Here is a 26322-nt window from a genome sequence, read left to right as displayed (position 1 = left end):
CACTGTTCACTGATGAAGACCTTAAAGATCTCCAGGCGTCCCATCCACAGCAATCCCATGGGTCATGGGCTGTCCATGCTGCTCTGGTGATGATGATGATGATGATGATGATGATGATGATGATGATGATTATTATTATTATTAATAGTAGTCGTAGTGGGCGCACGGTGGCTTAGTGGTTAGCACGTTCGCCTCACACCTCCAGGGTTGGGGGTTCGATTCCCACCTCCACCTTGTGTGTGTGGAGTTTGCATTTGTCTATTCGATCTACAGAAAATGTGCAATATGCATCAAAATGAAACTACATACAGTAGGTGCATAAATTTTGCACCCTTGCCATTTTTTTTTATTTGAATACCTGCAGTTGCATGTTCTCCCCGTGCCTCTGGGGTTTCCTCCGGGTACTCCGGTTTCCTCCCCCGGTCCAAAGACATGCATGGTAGGTTGATTGGCATCTCTGGAAAATTGTCCGTAGTGTTTGATTGCGTGAGTGAATGAGAGTGTGTGTGTGCCCTGTGATGGGTTGGCACTCCGTCCAGGGTGTATCCTGCCTTGATGCCTGATGACGCCTGAGATAGGCACAGGCTCCCCGTGACCCGAGGTAGTTCGGATAAGCGGTAGAAAATGAGTGAGTGAGTGAGTAGTAGTAGTATCATTGCTGTTGTTTTTTGTTGTTTATTTTAACAATAAAATAACAAATCAAAACAAACTTCAGTCAGTTAGCATCCACTCAAATGCATCCAGTTAGATATTTCAAAATTAAAGGCTATAGAAATCTCTAGAATTTTATAAATTAATTGCCCTAAATTTATGGTGCTTTTATTTCAGTACAAACCGTGAAACTGTCTGAACTGCCAGTAAATGTAAAAAAAATGAATTTCATAAACATGTTTTTTGTTTAGTTTTTTTAATGACATGCTGTACAGGCTATGTATAGAAGAACCTTTAGAAATGATAAATCATGAATGATATATAATCATAATATGTAATAAGGTCATGTGAATAAAATATAAACACAAAAGAAAATCTCACTTCTGTGCGAACTGTTTAAAGAGTCTATTCTGACCCTGCGACTATTCCTAGTTATTCAATACAAGGATTATTATTTACATCTAATTGGGATATCTGGATTTAGGGTAACAAGATAATGAAGTAATCCTCTAATACATCTCAAAATGCACCATGAGCATCCTCACTCTCTTGCATTTTTTATGTAAACGATGCAGGCCAATCTTGATCCATGTAATGTCAAGATAGTGTTTTAGATTTTGAAAGCCATTTAGTTGTAGGTAATGATATTATCATGTGAAACACATTGTGCAGCTCTGTTACTTTTACTGTTAGCACACAATGACTATTGTGTTGGTTTGTATAGAGAAGCGAGGAGCAGCCGCTGAATGTGCCTGAGCCAGAGATGCATGCAGGGATTTGTGTCTGTGTGAAACAGGAATGTGGGGAATGCTGTTGTACTGGAAAACGCCTTTTCCAATCGAGCCTGCTAACAAAGTCGTCTAACTGCTTACTCAGGACTTTTGAAAACACAAACCGCATCGTTACGATGTCTTTTGCATGTGCGAGTTGTTCAGTGACTACGTGCAACAGTCATGTGTTTGGCACAGTTTACTGTGTTTATGATCAATTTTGACCTGAGACTTGTATTTAGCTTCTGACCAAGACTGCTTGTCACTATTAGTTCTACTTGACCTTAGTGCACAACATTCACCTAGATTATACAAAATAACAAAATTACACAGGCATTCATGGACAGGCTTTAAGTTGGTTTAGCTCATACCTGTCTGATCTATACCATTTTGTATATTTAAATGAAGAATCCTCCAGTTTATTGGCAGTTAATTATGGGTTCCCTCAAGGATCAGTTCTAGGACCTCTGATTTTCTCAATATACATGCTTCCCTTAGGAAACATCATTAGAAGGCATGGGATTAGTTTCCACTGTTATGCTGACGACACACAGTTATCTATCTCATCAAAACCAGATGAAATAGCTAAATTGTCTAAATTAACTGCGTGCGTTAAAGAGATAAAAGATCGGATGAGCTGTAATTTTCTGTTGTTAAACTCTGAAAAGACAGAAATACTATTCATCGGTCCAAAAACCAGTACACAGAAACTCTCACAATTCAACTTCCATTTAGAGGGATGTTCTGTTACTAGTAGCTCAACAGTGAAAGACCTGGGTGTTTATTAGACAGCAACTTGTCTTTTGAAAATCATATCGCCCATATTACAAACACAGCCTTCTTCCACCTTAGAAATATTGCCAAGCTGAGAAACATCCTATCTGTATCTGATGCTGAGAAGCTAGTTCATGCATTCATGACCTCCAGACTGGACTATTGTAATGCATTACTAGGTGGTTGTCCTGCATCTTCAGTAAATAGGCTACATTTAGTCCAAAATGCAGCTGCCTTATCATCTTTACACCAATATGATCATTCATTCATTCGTTCATTCATCTTCTACCGCTTATCCGAACTACCTCGGGTCACGGGGAGCCTGTGCCTATCTCAGGCATCATTGGGCATCAAGGCAGGATACACCCTGGACGGAGTGCCAACCCATCGCAGGGCACACACACTCATTCACTCACACAATCACACACTTTGGACAATTTTCCAGAGATGCCAATCAACCTACCATGCATGTCTTTGGACCGGGGGAGGAAACCGGAGTACCCGGAGCTAACCCCCGAGGCACGGGGAGAACATGCAAACTCCACACACACAAGGTGGAGGCGGGAATCGAACCCCGACCCTGGAGGTGTGAGGCGAACGTGCTAACCACTAAGCCACCGTGCCCCCCAATATGATCATATTACTCCAATTTTACCTGTTAAGTATAAAACTGATTACAAACTGCTGCTACTTACATACAAGGCTCTTATTGGTTTAGCTCCCATGTATAACTAGTCTCCGTCCTCTCTGAGATCAAAAAAATCAGAACTTCTTGAAGTTCCCTGAATATCAAAATCTACTAAAGGCGGAAGGGCATTTTTGTATTTGGCTCCCAAATTTCGGGGCTCAGACACACTTTTCCAGTTTAAATGTACATTTATAACTCATCTCTTTAGTCAGACACACACATAATACATCCCACAATCCTGTGCCCTAAAACATGCACATTATCATCTAGTGCTTGCTAATATTATGAACAGCAGCTACGCTAATTCCTCTCCACTGCTTCTCTCTTTCTACCCATCCCGAGGCTCCCCGTGATCCCGAGGTAGTTCGGATAAGCGGTAGAAAATGAGTGAGAGAGAGAGTGAGTGCACATATTGGGTACTTGTACCTATTACAGTTATATAAATAAATAGTTATTATTGTTGTTGTTGTTTTTCAGAATTAAATAAAAAAATACATAAATAAAGAGTATTTAATAATGATAATAATATTTATTCATTTGTAATTTTTATTAGATTTATGAGAATAATAGTAATAAAAGTTCAGGTAACATTGTTGTTCACTTTCTTTTAGAGAAACCTTTTTTTAAATGGCTCCAAGGACCAAAACATTTCAATGTACTATAAGTGAAGACATTTTAAGTTTTGCGAGTGATTAACTCCTCTAAGAAAGGTGCACCGAATTCACTGGTACATTAAAGTCATGTGTGAACGTGTAGGAGGAAAAAGAGCGACCTGCTGCTGCCCGTTCAGAGTGATGAAGCATTAGCTGTATATTATGTATGCGATTTTGAGGTCATTAGTCTTGCAGAGTTCCAGAAGACCAAGATATGAGAAACCATGCTCATATTTTATGCATAACAAACTCCTGAGTGCTCGGCCTGACTTTTTATCCCTGAATTAGAAAAGAATGAGATTTCTCCTCACCTCCTACTTTCGTTCTGAGATGATGAGAATGTCGTAGGTTAGTGGGAGTGAGCCCAAGTGTCGATGTGTCCTTGTGAAATGGCTGCGAGAGAGAGAGAGAGAGAGAGAGAGAGAGAGAGAGAGAGAGAGAGAGAGAGAGAGAGAGAACTGGTGCTCGGCTTTTGAATAATTGAGAACCATTGATTTTACCAAATGGTCTTGAAGGCAGCGTGAGTATTAGGCACTATTCCACAGCACACACAGTGTTAGATAGCTAATGGGTTAAGGGGCTGATTTAAGAGCTTAAACGTGGCCTGCTTTTCTCTTTAAAAACCACAAGGCTGATTTTGGTGCATCATACACAGAAGCATTTCCATCCAAAATTGCAGCACAGTTTCTATTTAGAGAGAAAGAGAGGACATTTGAGGGCAAACTAGTGGCACTGCACAGCTGGATGATCTGTATGAGAGACAGAGAGAGAGAGAGAGAGAGAGTTACAGGGTGTTGGGTTCGTCTCAGGACACAGGACCAACAGCTCGATCCGTGCACTGCCAGATCTTGATAGATTTCTGGTCTCGTGGTGACTATGGAAGAGCTCCTAATTCAGCGGTAAATGCTGGGATAACCCTGATAACATTTGTCTCTGATAATCTGTTTTGCGCCGCGTCTAATGCTCTGTAATGCATTAATGAGCCGTCTTTGCTCTCTAATAGCAGCCATTTGCCAAAAAGGACAATTGTTAAACATCTTCATAAAGGGCTGGGCAAAAGCATTAGCTAAATGAACAGAAAGGGAAAATGTTGTGTTTCCTTTTATTCTCTTTTACTCTGTATCTATAAAAAACCCACTCTTATGCAACTGGACATCTTGCTTTTGTGTTCCAGTACTCCAGTGATCTGAAAATGACACAATCCCATAGCTTCGATTTGAAACACAGCACATATTACCAGAACGTGCATTATGGGAGCATTCTATCTGCATATATGTATTGGTGATATTTTTTTCAGTTTTCAGTTTGCATGTTAACTCAAATTAGAGACTCAGAGAGCTGAAAAAGAGCCAAAGGAACAGCAGGACCTTTTACATTCACATAATTAACATTATATAATCTTATATGAGTCATAAACCAAGGTGTAGGTGATCTGCATCCTCTATCCTGGATCCTGTTTTCCATCAGATGCTCCACATCATTAACGTGGCTGTAGATTATTTCGAATTCTTAAGCATCTCACAGTAAAAGGACTCGTTCACGTCTCTGATTGCTGCACAATTACACGTTAACTGCACACGTAATATATTGTAACGTAACTACTGCGGCTGTCTGAGGTGTTACAGATGAATCGGAGCATCACATCGTCTGTAAATACACGTCTCGGCTTCATCTCGTCTGACTTCTCGAGCATTTCTTCGTAGATGTAACACAAGTCCTGTATAAAATCTGAGCTGAAACATGCACTCGCCAAATCAAAGGGATTTATTCTTGGAATATTTCTCCAGTACCAACTTAGAGTGTATTGCATAAGTTCACATTCATCCATCCATCCATCCATCCATCTTCTACCACTTATCCGGGGCCGGGTCGCGGGGGCAGCAGTCTGAGCAGGGACACCCAGACTTCCCTCACCCCAGACACTTCCTCCAGCTCCGAGCCAGATTCCGTGTCCGGGGATTGGGTCGCCTAGGCTCCTGCCTTTGACTGCCACCCAATCCACATTGCAGCAGCCCCTTACGGTTTCTCCTACAGGTGGTGGGCCCACAGGAGATCGGCCCCACGTCGCTCCTTCGGGCTGAGCCCGGCCGGGCCCTGTGGGGTAAGAACCGGCCACCAGGCGCTCGCTGCGAGCCCCAACCCCGGGCCTGGCTCCAGGGTGGGGCCCCGGTTGCGCCATACCAGGCGACATCTCGGACCTTGCTTTATCTTTCTTCATAAGGGGTTTTGAACCGCTCTTTGTCTGGCCCGTCACCCAGGACCTGTTTGCCTTGTTTCTGACCCTACCTTGTTTTGCCTGTTTCTGACCCTACCAGGGGCAGAAAGCCCCAGACAACATAGCTCCTAGGATCATTCAGGCACACAAACCCCTCCACCACAATAAGGTGGCAGTTCAAGGAGGGGAAGTTCACATTCATATTGTCTATTTCCTGCAGATGGAAATTTTACATTTTTAACATTATATATGTTTAATATATATACACATAAAGATCTATCTATCTATCTAAGTAGGCTATTCACCTCTTTGAACGTTTCCATAGTGTGTAGTTACAACTTGGAGCTGAAATGCTATTAACTGGGATCATGTCATGAAACTATACAGAACTTAATACCAAAACGCAGGAACGTAAATATAGATTATGAAGAAAGTTACAAAAGAAATTTTGTCTATATATAGACAATATAAATATTGCCAAATTTATTTATATATAAAACACACACACACACACACACACACACACACACACACACACACACACACACACACGTATGCAAAAGTTTATGAACCCCTGACAATTTCCATGATTTTCATTTATAAATATTTGGGTGTTTGGATCAGCAATTTCATTTTGATCCATCAAATAACAGAAGGACACAGTAATATTTCAGTAGTGAAATGAGGTTTATTGGATTAACAGAAAATGTGCAATATGCATCAAAATGAAATTAGACGGTGCATAAATTTGGGCACCCCAACATATAAATAAAAATCCACATCAATATTTAGTAGAGCCTTCTTTAGCAGAAATAACAGCCTCTAGACGCTTCCTATAGCCTGTAATGAGTGTCTGGATTCTGGATGAATGTATTTTGGACCATTTCTCCTTACAAAACATCTCCAGTTCAGTTAGGTTTCATGGTTGCCGAGCATGGACAGCCTGCCTCAAATCATCCCACAGATGTTCAGTGATATTCAGGTCTGGGGACTGGGATGGCCATTCCAGAACATTGTACTTGTTCCTCTGCATAAATGCCAGAGTAGATTTTGAGCAACGTTTTGGGTTGATGTCTTGTTGAAACATCCAGCCCCGGCGTAACTTCATCTTTGTGACCGATTCCTTAACATTATTCTCAAGAATCTGCTGATGTTGAGTGGAATCCATGCGACCCTCAACTTTAACCAGATTCCCAGTACAGGCACTGACCACACAGCCCCACAGCATGATGGAACCTCCACCACATTTTACTGTCGGTAGCAAGTGTTTTTGTTGGAATGCTGTATTCTTTTGCCGTCATGCATAACGCCCCTTGTTATGACCAAATAACTCAATCTTTGTTTCATCACTCCACAGCACCTTATTCCAAAATGAAGCTGGCTTGTCCGAATGTGCGTTTGCAGACCTCAAGCGACTCCGTTTGTGACATGTGTGCAGAAAATGCTTCTTTCGCATCACTCTCCTGTACAGCTTCACCTTGTGCAAAGTGCGCTGAATTGTTGAACGATGTACAGTGACACCATCTGCAGCAAGTTGATGTTGTAGGTCTTTGGAGGTGGTCTGTGGGCTGTTTTTGACCGTTCTCACCATCCTTCACCTCTCCAATATGCCACTTTTGGCCTTAACAAGAACTGTGGTCTTCCATTCCTTCACTATGTTACAATGTTCCTCACAGTGGACACTGACAGCTTATATCTCTGCGATAACTTTTTGTAGCCTTCCCCTAAACCATAATGTTGAACAATCTTTGTTTTTAGGTCATTTGAGAGCTGTTTTGAGGCCTCTGTGTTGCCACTCTTCAGCTACCTTTGCTCATGATTGGATGCACCTGTCTATGAAGTTCAAGGCTTAATGAGCCACCAAACCAATTGTGTGTTCCAATTAATCAGTGCTAAGTAGTTACAGGTATTCACTCACTCACTCACTCATTTTCTTCCGCTTTATCCGAACTACCTCGGGTCACGGGGAGCCTGTGCCTATCTCAGGCGTCATCGGGCATCAAGGCAGGATACACCCTGGACGGAGTGCCAACCCATCGCAGGGCACACACACACACACTCATTCACTCACGCAATCACACACTACGGACAATTTTCCAGAGATGCCAATCAACCTACCATGCATGTCTTTGGTCCGGGGGAGGAAACCGGAGTACCCAGAGGAAACCCCTACTGTATGTAGTTTCATTTTGATGCATATTGCACATTTTCTGTAGACCGAATAAACCTCATTTCACTACTGAAATATTACTGTGTCCTTCAGTTATTTGATAGATCAAAATGAAATTGCTGATCCAAACACCCAAATATTTACACATACAACTGTGTGTGTGTGTGTGTGTGTGTGTGTATATATATATATATATATATATATATATATATATATAAAGGCAAAAGTTGTGATTGTATAAGTATTCACCCCCTTGCGAGTCGTGGTGGCGTCGTACATCAGAGTTCACCTGTTTATAACTAAATCGTCATGTGATCTCACTATAAATACACGTGTTCCTTGAAGAATCCAGAGTTTGTCTGAGAACGTGCCTAAACAAACAGATGCATGAAGATCAGAGAGCGATCAAAAAGAATCCAGAATAAAGGTTTGGAAAAGTATCAATCAGTTTGGTTTTTATTATTAAAAAAAAAAAAAAATACCCCAAACCTTCCTGAACATCCTGTTGAGGATCCGTTATTTAAAAACAAAAGGAATACAACACAACTACGAGGCTGTCCACTAAAATTCCAAGAAGTTAAAAAAAGGAAAAAATAAAATAAAACGAATCACATTCATTTCAGTTCTAGCTTGAAATGAGAAAAAAAAATATAGACGTGTATTAAAATTCAAAGGGATGAATACTTCTTGCAACAGAACTATTGGGAACTACTTCTTTAAAAAAAGGAAGACACTTCCTGCACAGCTGGCATGCAGGCAGTGTTGTAATCAAATCTTACTAAAATTACACAAGACAAAAGTTAACAAACTGTGTATTTATACAAGATGTCCTGCTGGGATCCATTTGTAAACCAGTGTAAACATTCTCAGTAGTTACAATATAATCACATGTTTAGTTGATGTGTAACTAAAAAGATATAGCACGAGACTTAAGTCCTTTTTATTTTATTTTTTAAGAATAAACACATCCTGCTAGTTTTCTCCACAGGACGAAACTCTAGTTGCAGTTTGTAACTGTGATCATTTCTATATTTTTATTATTACTATAAAGTAGACTCGGGTTATTTCTTTCAGACTGTTTTACAAAGGTCTAAAAAAAACTCCTTTAACGTCCTTTAATTTGTAAAAGTTTGCATAAAACACCACTGTTAATATCATTTAGTAAATTTCAGCCATGATCTCCTTAATAAATTACCGATCCAGATTAGAAGCAGCGCTATACACGTTATATACATTCGAAATATTTATACATTTATTAAATCAGCCGTTGCTCATCCATGAACCTTTACTGTTAGGAAATAAAAACCACCAAATATTAACACCATATAGCTACACAAGGCTTTTTTTTTGTTTTGTTTTTTTTGTTTTTTTTTATAACCCAGTCACATTTTCCTGTAAAATCGTAAATATGTATCAAAAGGCACATAAAATCAGTTTAAAATCAACAGGAGAAAAAAAAAATATAAAAAAATTCTCCCTGAAAGCGAAAAACGACTAAAAACAGCAAAACTGCAGGAAAAAAAGAGACCAGATTTAAATATTCAGCATGCAAGATAATCTCTTCACACACACCCATGGTTTTTTTTAATCCCAGTACAATTCAGTGATATTATTTTTGCTGTTAAAGTCCAGCTGGAATTCCACAAAGAAATCAAAAAAAAAAAAAAAATTTGTATTGCATCCTTCCGTGTAAACGTATTGCAACACGTCAGTTGATCCGTCCGCGTGCTGTAGGTATACAGGTACGCCGCGGCGCCTTCAGACAGTTAGACGGACGCTCGTTCAAGTATGACGGCTCTGAGTTCTGAGTGGAGAATGACAAGAAAAGAAAAAATATACGGCGAAAATCTGATTTCTTTACAGAAGCTAATGCAACCAAAACATGTTAACTATGAAGATGGGAAGAAGAAAGAGGGGAAAAATGGTAACACTGTATATAGAGGGACCTTCCTAACACTTTCGTAAGCATTGCACAAAAAATAATAACGCAACAGCTGAGGATTTGTGTCTCAAAATTCAACGACATGACAAACTTTTTTATTTTTGAAGTACGAAGTATATTGCTTTGTTTTTGAAATAAAAGAAAGAAGACAGAAGAACCTTCAGTTATCATTATAGCTCATTACGGCTTACTGCGTTTGTCGTGTTTTGTACTGAAAGGTGTGTCGTGACGGTCTGCTGATCACTACGGCGTTGCAGCTGAAGCACTGCATTTGCATTATGAAGCGACATTTCGATACGATTTACATTTAAATTTTTAACCCCGTGCGATTGAACGAATGAACGCACTCTTAATTCTTGCACTCTGACTGATCAGATTTGCATTTCTACCACTTAAGTCCTAATGTAAACCTTCTAGAGCTTTCGTGGTGTCATAACTGTGCTGTTGATAAAGAAATCCGTTTATTCCGTCTTGCGGTTGTTCTCTCTTCTCCCTTTCATGTAAAGACCCGAAATAAGATCAAATCTCTAGTGCTGACGTTTCATAAAAGTCCCTGACATTTCTCTATGTATTATGCGATGTATTACACAGGGGTCCTTGATGTTTTACAATAAAGTTTTACCAATGTGCATTTTGTGTGAACACTTTGCATGAAGGCTTTAAAAATGAAAAGAAAAAAAAAAGGATATGTAGGTGAAGGAGGTTGTGAGCTTGTGAGGTGCTTTTGAGTTATTGAGAATGTCTGTATGTTGGATTCAGACAGAAGGAGGTCCAGTGTTGAGTGTTTGAGTCCAGTGTGAAAGCATCCCACTCTCAGAAGACCAGTCTGCTAACAGTGCTGAAGCCTCCTCCTCCTCCTCCTCCTCCTCCTCCACCCGAGGGCCCGAAGCTACCCGGGGGCTCGTTGTCATCTGAGCCGTTGGGACGGAACGAGCAGGAGGCCGAGGCGGCCTGGAGAGCACGGGCCCTCGCGTTAAGCTCCTGCTCCTGGGAGGAACAAAAGGTTTACAAAAACAGCTGGTTAAAGTCTTACCAACCTGATTGTAGAGTACTACAGGAAAGAAAAAGAAGAAGAAAAAAACAAACAAACCAAAAAACAGTAAGTGCTTTTATAGGACCGTGTGCGAGGTGGGGTGCGAGTAGTCGTCTGTCCGTTCGTCAGTAACCCCAAAAAAAAAACCCAGCCGTTAGAGATAGGGCTCGTATGTCACGCGAATTTCGCTCGCGGAAAGATGTTTTTTGTCAGCAGTTCATCAGAAAGCAATAAATAAATCGAACAGAGACAAATAACCAGCGGAACTGTGACTTTGAGAGCATTTTGGAATTCCACGCCGTCTCTTTGGCCGTATAAGTGTTTCAAATGTCACGCAGACAGAGTGCTTTTACTGTAACACTACATCGCTTGTATACCAATCCCATGCTTGCATAAAGTGTTTGTGCACATTTAAGGCTTTACACACTCGGAATAACATGGAATCTCATTATACGCCGCTGTGTGTTTTTTTTTTTTAAGGAAACGTAAGTTACCCCTGTCCTTCTTCAGGACAACCCCTCAGAACTGATCAAGGTTTGCTTTGTAAGTAGCTGTAAAAGCGACGATTAATATTTACATTATTTTTTTAAAGGTTAATGAATTTTGAATGTTTTGTGACCTGAAAAATGTATGTGCAGCTCTGCCTAATGTCTACGTCAGATATAATTACTTACATTGTTTGATATTTTATCTGTTCAGGACTCAACTTTGAGCACTTCCTGTTGACATTCTGACAGTCACCAATGAAGACTCTCGTCACTGCTCTTCTCTGTATATCTCTGTACATTCAGTCTCCGCTGCTACCATCCTAGAGGGAGGTATTGTTATGAGTGATGTCAGGGACCTGCCTTTTTTTCTGTTTATCTCTCGTTCGGACTATCGTACGCACTCCGTCTTCATTACCCAAAGTGCGTGAAGAACACGTTCAACTTCATCCAGCAAATCTTGATCTGGGATCAAAGTCATTAGAACCAAAACTTTATCAATCAGAACCAGTTATTTGCCTGAATCAATGCATCTCGGATGAATAGGTCGAAACGATTGACCTTCAGTTCACATGGCTACTACTGAGATGACATCATTCATAACACAAAGCCATAGCAAAGTTTGTTCAGTTCTACTTTTTGAATGGATTCAGTTGATTATTCAGACCATCCTTAAAAATATTCTTGTTTGCCGTAACCCGACCGACCCTGTCAATTTAGTGCCGACTCAAATTTATTTATTTATTTATTTTGTGCTTTAAGTCCGACCGACTTGCCGGTTGTAAATTTGGGTTAAGACCGACCAATTTTTTTTTTAACTCTTCAAATAACTAATACAAAAGCAATAAAATAATATTAACTATATTTTAGTAAGTATTGTAAATATATAAATTGCCTAGGCCTACATACAAACGAAGGCTACGTTCTTTCTTTTAAATAAAAACCCGTGATGTCATCTATGTTTACACTATTGGTTAACGGATGTCACACTATGGCCTGTGCGTTCGCGTCGTCTCATCCTCCCATTCACTGTCAGAGTCGACGGTTCGCGCTTGGTAATGATGGCTGCGGCTGCAGTAAACAAAATTTTCGCGGTCACTGTTCAAACAAATTTGTTTGTGGTCTATATAGCCTGCGTCAAAATGAGGTTTGCGACGATGCACCCGAAGGCACGGGTTGAAGACCCAGTCAGTGACGTCACGATATGCTAATTTTTTTAAATTCATTCCTACGTAATCACCGTCACCAAAATTGTACTTTTTTTTTTTTTTTTTACATTGAAACTTGGGGGAGAAAAATAAAAGACCTACCTACCGACCCTTTTTTTTTTTTACTGTTACAGCAAACCAAAATATTTTTAAGAATGGCCTCAGTATTTCTATTTGTATAACAGCCTTAAAACATTTGTTATGATTTGTATTTTTTGTTATTTGCATTGTGTGCCATACGTCAACGGATCACCGTATCCTTGTACTGATGTCAGTCGGTATGTTCAGCTTACAGGCATTCGAATAAGGTTTGCAAAACATTACAGGAAAGTAGAGATGTTTAGACAGCTGAAGTTTTCCAATCCAAACGTCTGTTGACTTTAATTCTGAGATGCTAGTTTAAAACATTTTGATGTTTAGAACACGGTGGCAGTCGTCCGATAACTACAAATGAGTTTTTATCTTGTTTGTTCATTCAAATGGACTCGATTGCTTCAGCTATTTCTGCTGTAATCAGCATTTTTAAAAAGAAATGATGTGAAGTGGGCTGAATGGAGACTTGTAATATTTACTACTTGCCATGTATTTGAAACTGTACATAACATAAAATAAGGATATTGCTATTATTAATAAAAAAAAAAATAAATTATTATTAAGTAAACTTTACTGGTACCATTCCTCAAATCACCGATTCACTTAAAGGTGGGGTGCACGATGTTTGAGAAATGCTTCAGAAAACTGAGTCGGGCCGACAAACAAAACAAACGTGTAGCCAATGAGCAGAAAGGGGCGTGTCTTGTCAATATGCTCTGGAGAGAGTGTTCAGTGCGCATGTGTGACATTAGCAGAACGCGATTGAAACATTGACATGGCGGATACCTGCCGTTACCGTTAAAAATATCCCCTCGGCCAGCTGCCCCAGCAGGTTCCGCCATAATAGTTGCCTGGGTTGCGCATGTATATGTGGGGCGGAGCTATCAAAACATGGGTGACACCCATTTGAGTTAGGGGCGTGTTTGTTTTGCTGATTTCAAATGTCAACACTGGCTTTCAAACATCATGCACCGCACCTTTAAGTTAATAAAACTTAAATGGTTTAAGTAAATGTGACTGAATACAAGTAAGCAATACTGTTAATGTATTAGTAATTATGACTTAAATGACACTTAACATGATAAAGTTAAGATTACTTAACAAGTAAAGTAAACTTAAATTACTGGAATCAGCCCATTCAGACAGGTTTAAGGATCACAACCATACAGAAAAGCACGTACACGGGAGAGAAGGTCATTTTACACATAAAAGATGAAATAAAGTAAATCTTCACTCTTTTCCCATGCAAAGAAATGTGAAGCAGCAGGGAATAATGACGGCTTCAATAGGTGTTAGATAACAGGACAGAACAAAACTCCATCATCTCCTTCTAGTGGTGGGTAGCATGTAACTGTGGAGCTGTTAAAAGAAAAAAAAATCTCCTCTGTACTAAAGAATCCACTCACCTGTAGGAAGAGTTTGTTGTCTTTGGTGATGGCATCCATCAGATCTTTATGAAGAGGTGGTTCCCCGTTGAGCCTCGAGCCGTTCACGGTAGCTCTCGAACCTCCAGCCTGTTCCCCGCCTTCTTCCTGCTTCCTGTAAATCAGGACGTAGGCCGTGTCCTTGGGGAAACGGCTAGTGATGTTCTGCACGGACTGGAAGTTGGTAAAGGTCACTCTGCTGTCGTTGAACAGGAGCCATTCCTTGGAGACTTGCCCTGCATGCTCCAGTTCTTCCTGTGACGCTCTTGAGCTCTCTGAAACGCCGACACCGGAATCTGAATCCGGACTCTTAAAAGAAGGATTGGTTGATGTACCGCTCGTGTTCCTGCTGTACGAGTAGTAGTGTCCGCTCTCTGAGGACATCCCAGAATGCATCACTACAGAACACAGAACGTAAGGTACACACCGCTCCCCTGACCCCCAGTCCCTTCTCCCGCTCTCTATCCCGCTGTCCGTTACACCTTCGGCTTCCTCCTCTTTCTCTTTATGAGAAGGTTTCAGCTTCTTGGCCAAGTTCTCGCCACTGTCTGGAGAGTCCATATGCACAGACTGTGGTGACGAAGAAGAGGAAAATGAGGACGTGCCGTGGGGTCGAACAGGCAGATACATGTGCAGTGGGGTGTCTACGTTGTCCAGGATTTTGCGTCGCACGTGGCACGTCGAGTCATACGAGAAGCGCAAAAGAGTAAGGATGAGGTACTCGGGGGCAGTTACCACGTGCATGGCTCTTTCTGCCCGCTGCAGGGAGCCACAGCGTTCGCAGAAGTAACAATTCTCCTTCTCCAGGATCTCTGGTGCCAGGAAATACTCGAGCAGATCTGACAGGGACAGCACTGCCTCCGTCTTGGGTCTCTCCTCGCTCCGCTCATCCTTTGTTGCGCCTTCAGGGTTCTCACTGCCGCCGTTTACCGCCCCCTGGTGGGAGGAACCCATCGTGCCCGTTGGGCAAAAAGCGAGAGAAAGATCAGTAAACGGTTCCTCTTTCTCAGAAAGACTGTGGCACTGCAAGCAGCGGATGCTCGTGGACAGACGTCCGCCAAACATCCGCTCCACCAGAGTCCGTGCATCACCCTCGGCATCCGCCAGTTTAGTCTGGGAACGAGACAGAGTGTTGGTCTGAGCTTGTGTATCGTCCGTACCCTCAGAGTCAGAGAACCGGATCTTAGGTTTGGCTGTCTGGAGAGCAAGAAGAGTCTTTTCCTCCTCGTGCAGCCTTAATAAAACAAAACAAACGTATAATACAAGCATTCTTGATGATGCAGATTTCAGAAACTATGAAAGTGTGTACTGGAGTATTAAATGTAACGAGACAAAATAACTGTCGTGTCACGGATTAAAAGTGACCTGCGTTAACACCGGCCATGCAATTTTATGATTTATAAAACCACACGAAAAACTAGAAGTTTATTATTCGCTTTATTATTGTTAATATCCGCTGTGCTCAAGATATTAAAATACACTATGTACTATACGATAGTACTGAAAGACAGAAAGGTTCACGTGTATTATTCATTTAACTGAAACGTATGTTTAAAAAGGTCTACAAACAAATGGGTATATCCTGGAAAAGTGGCTGTAAATAGACAGACAGTGCTAAATATACTAGAGGTACCTGTCTAAAAGAAAGCGGAGATACTCAGAACAGTCCTGTTGGGAGCCCACGGTGAACCAGGGCGGCCGTGAGGCATCGAGAAAGCTCCTCGGTGCGTACGCTGCTCGCTGGTGTAGAAACAAATTCAATCAAAAACAACAAAAATAATAAAAAAGTGTTGATATACAATTTTACTAATAGCAGCTGTCCAATATGTTGGACCAATACGGTTTCTTTTAGGGCTAAGCAGTGTTGTATAAAGTACTAGAAAGCAATACTTGAGTAAAAGTACAAGTATCGTACTAGAAAAAGACTTTGGTAGAAGTGAAAGTTACCTTTTAGAATATTACTCAAGTAAAAGTCTTAAAGTATCTGATATTTACTGTACTTAAGTATCAAAAGTCATTTTCTGATATTTAATGTACTTAAGTATTTGAAGTAAAAGTAAAAAGTAAAATTTCTGTGATTTTTCGGTAGGCATAAGATCAGGGGCGGTTCTAGGGTCTCATCTTTAGGGGGTTTTAGCCCTCAGTGAGAATTTAAAACAAGAAGAGTTTTATATTATACATTATATGACCACATAGTAAGCCAAAAGTTATGGTATTATTTAAAATGGCAAAAGTGGACACCAAAATGTTATGCATGATGTAATGATGTCAGTCTTGAATCAAATAAGTTCATGTATGTGTGCGTTCTCTACAAACAGTGAGTCCAATGAATGCAGTCATTAATAAAAATTATTCACAAGACAAAGACCAAATAATAAAATGTTATTTTTATTTATTATTGAATGGATTGTTTGCATTAATATTTTGTTTGTGCTACAACTCTGGTAGTAAGAATAGTGAAATTTCACTGCTTTTGGTTGCCGTCTTTGCGGCTTTCAGCCGATTGACGTTATAGATAAGTGTTTCCAGCTATGACTGTGCGTGCACGCTGCGCATCCCTGTGCTTCTCCGTAGAGCGTGCGGACGTGAGTAATGCAATCTAGGAGCAGTGATTCACCAAACCTCCCTTATTGCAGTCACACACATTTCTTCTCATTTTATTTTGTAGTAACGAGTAACGAAGATGCTTAGTGGAAATATAAAGGAGTAAAAGTGTACATTTTATCTAGGAAATGTAGTGGAGTAAAAGTGAACGTTGACAAATTTAAATAGCGAAGTAAAGTACAGATACGTGAAATTTCTACTTAAGTACAGTAACGAAGTATTTGTACTCCGTTACATTACAACACTGGGGCTAAGGCATTACAGTATCTAGGACACGTCATATAACAAAAGGCTTTTAAATGAACGGTTAATGTGGCGTTATAAAAGGATGTGAAGTAGCCTAAAGTACATCTGCCTATGAAAATAGATCTATTTATACAGTGAGACTGTGGTAACATTACATATGAATATTTTGAAGAAAATTACAAAGCGTATACCTACGTATATGTATATCGTATAACCAATGTGTATGATTATTAAATCGACATTTATTTAGTGAAATGTTCTTTTCTTTGAAGGTTTCCTTCGATTCGATCGTCATTCGTCCGTCTCGTTGCTTTAAACATCAGCATCGTCTTTGGACATTAATTGAAACAAATACTACGAATAAAAAGCACTAATAGATAGACAGTCAAACAGGTAGAGAGACTGATAGACAGATAGACAAGCTTAGACAGACAGACAAATAGATAGATAGAAAGACAGACAGACAGATAAACAGACAGACAGACAGACAGAGATAGGTAGAGATGGACAGACAGACAGAGTAGATAGATACAGTAAATAGGTAGAGAGACTGATTGTCTAAGTTTGTCTGTCTGACAAATAGATAGACAGACAAATATACAGACAGAGAGATACAGTAGATAGAGATGAACAGAGACGGAGTAGATAGATACAGTAAATAGGTAGAGAGATTGTCTGTATATTTATGTCTATCTATCTGTCCATCAGTCTCTCTACCTATTTACTGTATCTATCTACTCCATGTCTGTCTGTGTGTCTGTCTATCTGTATGTCTGTCTATCTGTCTGTCTGTCAATCTCTCTCTACCTATTTACTGTATCTATCTACTCCGTCTGTCTGTCCATCTCAATCTATCTCTGTCTATATTTGTCTGTCAGTCTGTCTAAGTTTGTCTATTTGTCTCTCTATCTATTTACTGTATCTATGTACTCCATCTCTGTCTGTCTGTCTATCTATTTGTCTGTCTGTATGACTATCTGTCTATCAGGCAGATCAATAGATAGACAGGTAGACAGACAGAGAGTAGAAAGAAACAGTAAACAGGTAGAGGGATTGATCAATAGTTTTACTTTATTACTGTATTCGACTACAGTAAAACATTATATCCTTTAGATGCAGAAATGTCTGTCTGTCTGTCTAAGTTTAAGCAGTTCTGTTAAAGAAACACATCTAAATAGTAAAAGCAGCATCACTAACATTGGAGATGAGACCCAAGTGTGCTGAGGTGTCTTTACATTTCCAGTAGGGTTCACTGTCCATTTAAAACTGATCACGAGTGTGTGGGGAAAATGTTTTTAAAGAAACAGTGTTAAATCTACAGAGATCAACTGGCGGAAGCCTACAAACCTGAGTATGTGCCAAGAAAGCGAAAAGCAGCTGCAGTTTCTTCATCAGCATATCGGAGCCGTTCAGGTTCAGAGACAATACGCGTCGTCTAAAACTGAGAAAAATGACAGAGGAATTTACGCGATTAACGCTTCACACGGTTATCCAGATCGGGTCTGTGTGTGTCCCTGTTCACACACATTAGCATTTGGATGGTATAAAGCAAGAAGTAAACTCACTCTGTAGCCATGAACAGCACCTGAATGATGCTGTTTAGATAGCACGTGTTGCCCAAGTTCATGAGTCCGGTCTTCCCCGTCTCCGATTTGCACGTAATCCTCAGCAGTCCAGAGGCAAAAGAGTTTGACTGCGAGGTCCAGGCACTTTGGTTCAGAACATACTTTATCTTCTCTTCACTGGGTTTAGGGAGGTCCTGTAACATTATAAAGGTTTCACTGTCAGTATCTTCAATATACGTGCTGCAGTGTAGGGATCAGCGATGAAGGTGAACACATCACCCCTATCTTATCCTCAGTGCATTGGCACCCAGTCAAGTTTCGCAATTGATTATAAAATACTATTACTAACCTATTAAACACTTAATGGTCACACGCCACAGTACCTGAGAGATCTTTTGCTAGCACCTATTTGGTAGCACCTCAAGTACAAAAGTCTCCAGCAGGGGGCAGAGCTTTTTCTTACAGAGCAAAACAGTTATGGAACAGCCTTCTAACTAATGTTTGGGACTCCGACACAGTCTCAGTATTTAAGTCCTCCCTCCCTCCTTCCCTCCCTCTCATGAATTGCCAGCATTGACTCATATCATACATCATACTTTTTATTAATTTATTAGAGCTCAGAGTTTCAATTTTCACCAGAATCATTGTTTATTCAATTAAGGAAATTTTCATAGAATTTCAATATTTATAGAATTCCCTCTCCTTTTTTTTTTTTAATATAAATAAGGTGAATCTGTTGTATACCTTTATTATAAAATTAGTTATTCAATTTTTCTTTTAAGACAATCCTTTGAACCTGTTGTACAACCTTATTACAGAATTATTTATTCTTCTTTAAATATGGTGAACCTGTTGTTTAATGTTATTGTAGAATTATTTCTTACATAAAAAAAAAAAAACAATACGGTAAACCTGTTGTACAACTTAATCACAGAATTATTTCTTTTCTTTTTTAATTATTAGTGAAACAGAAGTACAACTTCCTTATAGAATTATTGAAATTTTGAAATTTTTTTTAATTACAGTGAACGTGTAGCGCAAGTTAATCCGTCTCCGTATCGTTTTTTATCCGTATCGTATGCGTTGTTTATGATCCGGGAAAAAAAAAATAAAAAATTCAGACAAATTTTGTTCAAAACACTGAGAACAGAAAAGCGAGCGTTTTATGGCTGTTTTTCTATTAGTTCTGTTTCTACTACAAAGCTCGGAGTTTCAATCGAGTCTTCAAATCAAGATTTTTTCATTTTCACATTATCAAGAAACTCCTCTGTATTGAGAACTTAAAGGTGGGGTCTCCGTTGTTTAAAAGCCAACGCTGACATTTGAAATCACCAAAACAAACACGCCCCTAACCCAAATGGGTCCCACCCCTGTTCTGATAGCTCCGCCCCACACACACCAGACAAGTATAACCCAAGTATAACCCAGACAGGTATTATGGCGGAAGCTGCTGGGGCAGCTGACCGAGGGGATATTTTTAACAATAAATGAACTCAGTGAGTAATAGTATGGTAATACAAATGTGTTTTTGTAGTAGTGTGTGTTGTACAGTGAAAGGTTTATCTCCGGAAAGCTGATCCTATATTAACACGTCCTACTTCTTGCCTTATCGTAAGCCTTTCTTTGCTTTCTTTCTTTGTTTTTATCCTCCATGTCAACGTTAAAACCGCTTTCTGCTAATGTCACACATGCGCACTGAACACTCTCTCCTCCCATATTGACAAGACACGCCCCTTTCTGCTCATTGGCTACACGTTAGTTTTGTATTTCTTTTGTTTGGCGGCCCGACTCAGTTTTCTGAAGCATTTCTCAAACAACGGAGACCCCACCTTTAAGCTTACAGCTTTTACACTGACTGTTAGAAAGCTGTGATGTTGGAGACTCCACAGAAACCAGCATCGTAACAATTCTGTACAACAGATCTAAATATTCAACAGCACTGTAATATAACGCGATATCGTTTACGATAACGACAAGTTTCAGGATTAACAAATGATTTCTCTCTCGTTATTATTATTAATAATATAATATATGTACATGCTGCCATGTTCTCACCTCCCACACACAGCTGTAGCAATTATGTGCTAATCAGGTTTGTACTCGTTATCAGTCCCATTATGTGCAGGAGCGGGTGATACCTGGACTAGAGCAAGTTTATTGAATAGAACATTTGACAAATTACCGACATACACCGTAGGGGTATAAGTCTATCCGTATGTGTTTAAAGCTCCGTGTTCTGTTGGTGTCTGGATTTGTATCTGTTTCATTCGGTTACATCTACAAAAGGATGCAAGTCAGGATTTCTCACCTTAATGACTTTGAGGATGCTGTCATAAAGGTCAGGGAAGCCAGAGTACTGGTACATCATGCAGTGGATGAGCTCGGTGAACTGCAGCAGGAAGGCTTCGCTGTTAGGGAGGCCATCGCTCTGCAAAGTCTTCACCAGCGGTACTATGTGGGGGACCACCTGTCTCGGCACGAAACAAACATTCGTTATTACTCTTAAACAGTAATTGTAAAGACCGTCACACAACTGAAGATCCTTTCGAACGCGTTGTCGAGGTACCATTTTTTTTTAACACCTGTATACAGTAACACTTTATAATCCTGCTATCCGGAGTCACTCGAGTTCGATTGAGTTTGGTTCATCTCAAGGTTTCTTCCTCATGGAGTCTCAGGGAGTTGATGCGTTTCTATAACGCAGGGGTGTCAAACTCAAATCCACAGTGGGCCAAAATATAAAACTGCGATAAAGTCACGGGCCAAACTGAATATTTACTGAAAAATGAACTGCAACTGATATGTAATGTTCAACCTTTTTCATATGGAAACAAACTTTAGTTTTGCTTGAACACAGGATTTGGAACAACCAGAGCTTGATATTACAAACACATAAGAAATTAAATTTTAAATAAAAGACACATCAGTGGTGTTCATTTCTTATTTAAATAAATAAAATAAATGATGTCTCTCACTGGATCATTTTAAGTTCCTTTTTGAAGTGGATCTTTTTCAAAACCAACAACAAAACAACCAAAAATAATCATTTCATTCAAAGAAAATCCAACTTTTCGACTAGTGTCTTATGTTATATTCTTTCGTTACAGACACGTTAGCTCCGCCCACAAGACAAACAGGTCTGTCCTTTATATTCGTGAACAGATAATCTGCCTCCCATCTGTCTTGAAAGCTCCTATTGTCCATCTTTTGTTTGGCCATTTTTGTGGAAGGTGGAATTAACTTGCCCGATGTGACTGTAACATGGTTGTTAACGACTGTCAACAGAGAATGAGGGGCGCTCGCTGTTCGTGACTACTCGTCAATACAGTGGCAAGGCATTCTGGGATTTGTAGTATTAGCGGAGCATGCGGCTAGCCAGCTGTAATGCACATTTGATTTGATATGATCTCGCGGGCCAAATATAATTACACCACCTTAGTTTGACACCCCTGCTATAACGCATACTTCTAGTTCGAATTAGTTTACAACTGTGCACGGTCACTAACACAAAAAATATATATATTTAAAAAAAATAAAATAAATAATAATAAAAAAAAGCAAACAACACTAACTTACTCTTAAAGATCAGCTTTATGGATCATGCTTTTTTACTTTGTTTTTTCCCCCCCAATAGTATTAAGCAATTAGAGGTAACAGGAGGGGAATCGGTAGCTTGGTGACTTGGTGGTTAGCACATTTGCCTGCCTCCTACATTTGTTTTTGTAGTTTGCATGTTCTAATGGGTTTCCAATGGGTACACTGGTTTACTCCACCAGTCCAAAACTGTGCTGTGGGCATCTCTGAATTGCCTGTAGTGTGTGTGTGTGTGTATATAATTGTGCTATAAGAGAGACTGGCATCCCGTCCATAGTGTATCCCGCCTTGTGCCTGGACACTCCTGGGTTTACACTCCAGGTTCCCTGAGACCCAGTAGGATATCCGGTGTGGACGGACGTATGGATGAACAGTCGGACGGACGGTTGTTTGGTTGGACGGACGAATGGATGAGAAGACATATCTGTTTGGGTGATGCATCAGTGGAAAAGGCGGTGGGTTACAGATCAGAAGGTTGTGAGTTTAAACCCCAGGTCCACCAAGCTGCCATTACTGGGCCCTGAGCAAGGCCCTTAACCACCTATTTCTGTATGTCGCTCTGGCTAACGGTGTCTACCAACTGCCGTAAACGTAAATCATTTGCCTGTTACTAAAGTGAAACGTTTAGTAGAAGGTTGTGTGATGCTCTTACCAGATGGAAGGCCTCCGGTGAGTGCTGGAAGCTCAGCAACATGTGAGAGAGAACTGCTAATGCCCCCTGTCTCACTATGGGGTACCACAGACGATTAAAGACCTGCAGATGGAAAATACAGGTAACAATAAGTAACAAGAAAGACAACGCACATGACTATGACTGTACTGTATAGAACACTAAAGGAATAATACTGTGTTTTTATTGTTAAATTTGCTTTGCATTATATAAACTCATCTTTAGCACCTGACATAGTTACCGATGAAAGCACGAACAATAACATCAGCAACAACATTTTGTGGCAAGTTGCGACCCTCAACGCTGCAACTACTGTACTGTTTACACAACTCGCAGGGTTTCTACAGGGTGACTACAAAACACATGTTACGATGGGACTCGCTGCTTAGCTTCTGATTATCTGTCCGTTGATAAGCATGGAGCCGGAACATTCTAACACCATGTCATTTCTCACTGCAAATGTGGTGCTAATTCTGCTACAGAGCTGGATTTTATTGCCCCATGATAAAAAGCCTGCTTCTAGATTACAAGTCTGAGACATTCCCCTACCTCCTCTTTATAATGATGATAACCCGGTGTTAAGATCAGTGTGAAAAGCCTGAATGTGTTAATTACTGTGTGAATTACTGAATGTGGAGTAACGCTTGGTGCTTCCCAAAATATTTCCATGGACAATACAGCAATAATGATGTGCAGTTTTATATATTTGAACCAAGAGCAGCCCAAGGAAAAAGGAAACCGCTACAAAAATCACTGATAAATTCTTGATACGGTTTGGATTATTATACCGAGCAGGTAAATAACGGATCATGTGCAGAGTTTAGACAAATCCCTGTCCACATGGGACGGTGTTTACCAGTTCGATTTTAAGCAAGGTGACGTCGATGAGGATGGTGAACTTCTGTACGGCAGCCAGTCCCTTCAGAAGAGCAATAACCCAGGTGTCTACGTGATGGGCCAACGGCCATGAAAGCCAATCGATCATCCTGTGGTAGAGAATGAGAGAGAGAGAGAGAGAGAGAGAGAGAGAGAGAGAGAGAGAGAGAGAGAGAGAGAGAGAGAGAGAGAGAGAGAGAGAAAAACACAGACAAAACAGTCAGACAAAAAACCTGACAACCTCCTGACCTCATCGAGAAGCTCCGATACTCACAGACATGATTTTACATTCCCTGCAATTTTGCAAACATTTTTAATTGGTTCTGTAAACACTGGAATGGTAATGGAACAATTATGTCTTATCAAGCGAGCGGGTGTCAGAGCTGACCTGCTGAGTGCCTGTGTCATGCTGGCGTCTTTAACGTTTTGGTCAGTGGTGAGACTCTTGATGAGAACTGTGATCATCTGCAGAGGGATGTGCTGCACCAGACTCGCCAGAGCGATTGAGGGTTCAGTGGATGGATCTGTAACCAAAACACACACACAAAAAAAAATAATAAAATCACATACACGCCTCTATATTACCAATTATACACTTCTATAGATTCTGAAGAGAATCTCAGATGGAAACCTGGAAACATAACCAGCTGCTTCTCATTTTAAAGCCAGCTAATATATTGCTCTGTTTCTGTTCATCTGAAACAAAAATGCTGCTAAAGCTCCTGACCTGTTGAGGAGATAATAGCGAAGACTTCCTGCAGTGAGGGCAGAAGGGTGGCTGGCTCGGCCTTCCAGATCCCCTGCAGCAGGGCGGCCACACAACCCACATTCCCTACGTAGCGCCTAAGCTTTGCCTCCTCGGCTGCCGGACACTGGAAATGTGCAAAAGTTCGCACAAACTGCTGGCAGAGCACCACGGCAGCTTTGTTGCGCGGTACACACTGGGGAAAATCGCTGAGCAGCATGGCGAGCTTGCTGCAGAACACGGCGTCAGGTCGCTCACAGACCATGCGCAGGACCTCAGTCTGTAGCACCGGCGCCAGGTCTAGCACAGCCGGGCAACTGATAAGAAGCCGCAGGCAACCGTGGAGGAAGTCCAATATGGCCGGATCTCGGCGGTCCAGAGGGCCGTAGCCCTGACGCAGCAAGTCCAGGACATAGTCCTTACTCAGGAAGCGGGCAAACTCGTCCCGGTGGTAGCGAGCGTACGCCTCCTGCACCTGGTGACCCACCTGCCGCTGGAAGGCCTCTTCGCCCAGCAGGATGAGGCGTGCAGTGAGATGAAAAAGGGCTTGACACTGCTCCGGGGTCACCTCTTTCTCAGCCGCCTCTACCACCATCTTCACTATGGCCCGCTTCACAGGGATCGGGTGTGATGAGCTCACCAGTCCTTCAAGAATTTTATCCATTCTGGAGCTCTGGAGCTCTACTGAACCATGGGGAGGACGGAGAGGAACGGAGCAACTATCAGGGGGAAATCTGTACAGGGACAGATGTGGAACCCTGCCAAAAAAGAAAATCATTCTCATGAATCTCATGAAAACAAACAGAAGCATAAAGAGCAGCTTTACATGGAGTTCTCTCTTACGCTGTTTTTAATGTTTTGTAAAAAAAAAAAAAAATAATAATAATAATAATTATTGTAAGTGTGATAATATTAATAATAAATTGCAGGATTGTGTCTAATATTTCATTTGTATTTTTTTCTCTCAATAAATATTAAAATAACATTATAGTTTTTGGCTCAGGACATTTAGTTTATTTAAAGTAAATTTTTAATTCTAAAAATCTACACGTGAGTGTGTGTGTGTGTGTGAGTGTGAGTGAGTGAGTGACTGTGTGTGTGTGTGTGTGTGTGTGAGTGTGAGTGTGAGTGTGAGTGAGTGAGTGTCTGTGTGTGTGTGTGTGTGTGTGTGTGTGTGTCTGTGTCGATGGTCACGGATCAAAGCTACAATTGTTAGCATTTTAGCTTATATGCCCAAATTCGATCAATACTGCAAGAATTGGACACGAGAAACGTTTAGGTATTGCATTTAAATTTAAACCAAAATATTTTGTCCTAATTTATTTAAAACAACTTATCAGATTTTATTGAAAAAAAAAATCCAAACAAAGCCCCCATGCCTTGTTACACAGACGTCGACATTTAACCACCCGTTTTCCGAAAAACCTGTACCGTGCGCTCGGATTGGCCAGAAATTCATTCCACCAATCAGAAAACGTGTACGAAAGTTCGACAAGCCAATCGCAGTGCAATAGGCGGGACTTGTCGGGATACAGGTAGGAAATAAATAACGGTGCAGGCAGGCCAAGACACCACACTGACTTAACAGAATTTTAGCCAGAATAACGTTTCTTTTTCACCAACGGTCGTAAATAATGCGAATACACAACTGGGACTCACCAAAAGTCATTTTATACAATCCATGAATAACCTCCAACAAGGAGCTTCATAATTCAATGACAATCGAATTTGATCTTAACGCAGTTCTGATTCTACTCCAGTCTCCCAATCAGCTGATGGACATAAACGTCATCATCCTGCGTCTGCTAATAAACACAGGACCCCCATTAAGCATTCTAAAGTATTGCCAACTTTTTAAAGGAAAAAAATGACTATATTAATGCAAGAATATTTAATTACATAGTATTTTTTTTAAC

The 26322-nt window shown here is 40.6% G+C and overlaps 1 protein-coding gene across 3 annotated transcripts; it reads right to left on the bottom strand.

The window, feature by feature from the left end:
* Positions 1 to 8409: 8409 nt before the first annotated feature.
* On the bottom strand, positions 8410 to 26214 carry usp38 (ubiquitin specific peptidase 38). Of its 3 annotated transcripts, XR_009648647.1 has the most exons (12): positions 26066 to 26211; positions 24389 to 25164; positions 24050 to 24185; positions 23642 to 23771; positions 22768 to 22869; positions 20830 to 20988; positions 18522 to 18715; positions 18304 to 18397; positions 15740 to 15846; positions 14089 to 15340; positions 11571 to 11704; positions 10727 to 10850 (listed from the first exon to the last, which is right to left on the bottom strand). XR_009648647.1 is itself a non-coding variant. In XM_060873102.1 (11 exons), exons 2-11 carry the CDS (start codon positions 25068 to 25070, stop codon positions 10677 to 10679), a joined length of 3030 nt encoding a protein of 1009 aa, XP_060729085.1. In that variant the 5' UTR covers positions 25071 to 25164; positions 26066 to 26214; the 3' UTR covers positions 8410 to 10676. The 3 variants fall into 3 exon arrangements, 2 of the variants coding, with proteins under 2 accessions (XP_060729085.1, XP_060729086.1); XM_060873102.1 differs by lacking the exon at positions 11571 to 11704 and having other exon boundaries at positions 8410 to 10850; positions 26066 to 26214; XM_060873103.1 differs by lacking the exons at positions 10727 to 10850; positions 11571 to 11704 and adding an exon at positions 11713 to 11846.
* Between the last annotated feature and the right edge of the window lie 108 nt (positions 26215 to 26322).

The sequence above is a fragment of the Tachysurus vachellii genome, chromosome 6, assembly GCF_030014155.1.
Source record: "Tachysurus vachellii isolate PV-2020 chromosome 6, HZAU_Pvac_v1, whole genome shotgun sequence".
Taxonomy (NCBI): Eukaryota; Metazoa; Chordata; class Actinopteri; order Siluriformes; family Bagridae; genus Tachysurus; species Tachysurus vachellii.
This window is presented reverse-complemented; position numbering and strand designations above follow the sequence as displayed.

Bases quoted from the DNA above. Each gene is read 5' to 3' on its own strand.
- usp38 (XM_060873102.1), bottom strand. From the start codon at position 25,070: ATGGATAAAATTCTTGAAGGACTGGTGAGCTCATCACACCCGATCCCT. The intron at 18,398-18,521 runs GTGAGTTTACTT...CATTTTTCTCAG, and splicing joins GTGCTGTTCATGGCTACAGA to TTTTAGACGACGCGTATTGT. The intron at 15,847-18,303 runs GTTTGTAGGCTT...TTTCTACACCAG, and splicing joins CTTTCTTGGCACATACTCAG to CGAGCAGCGTACGCACCGAG.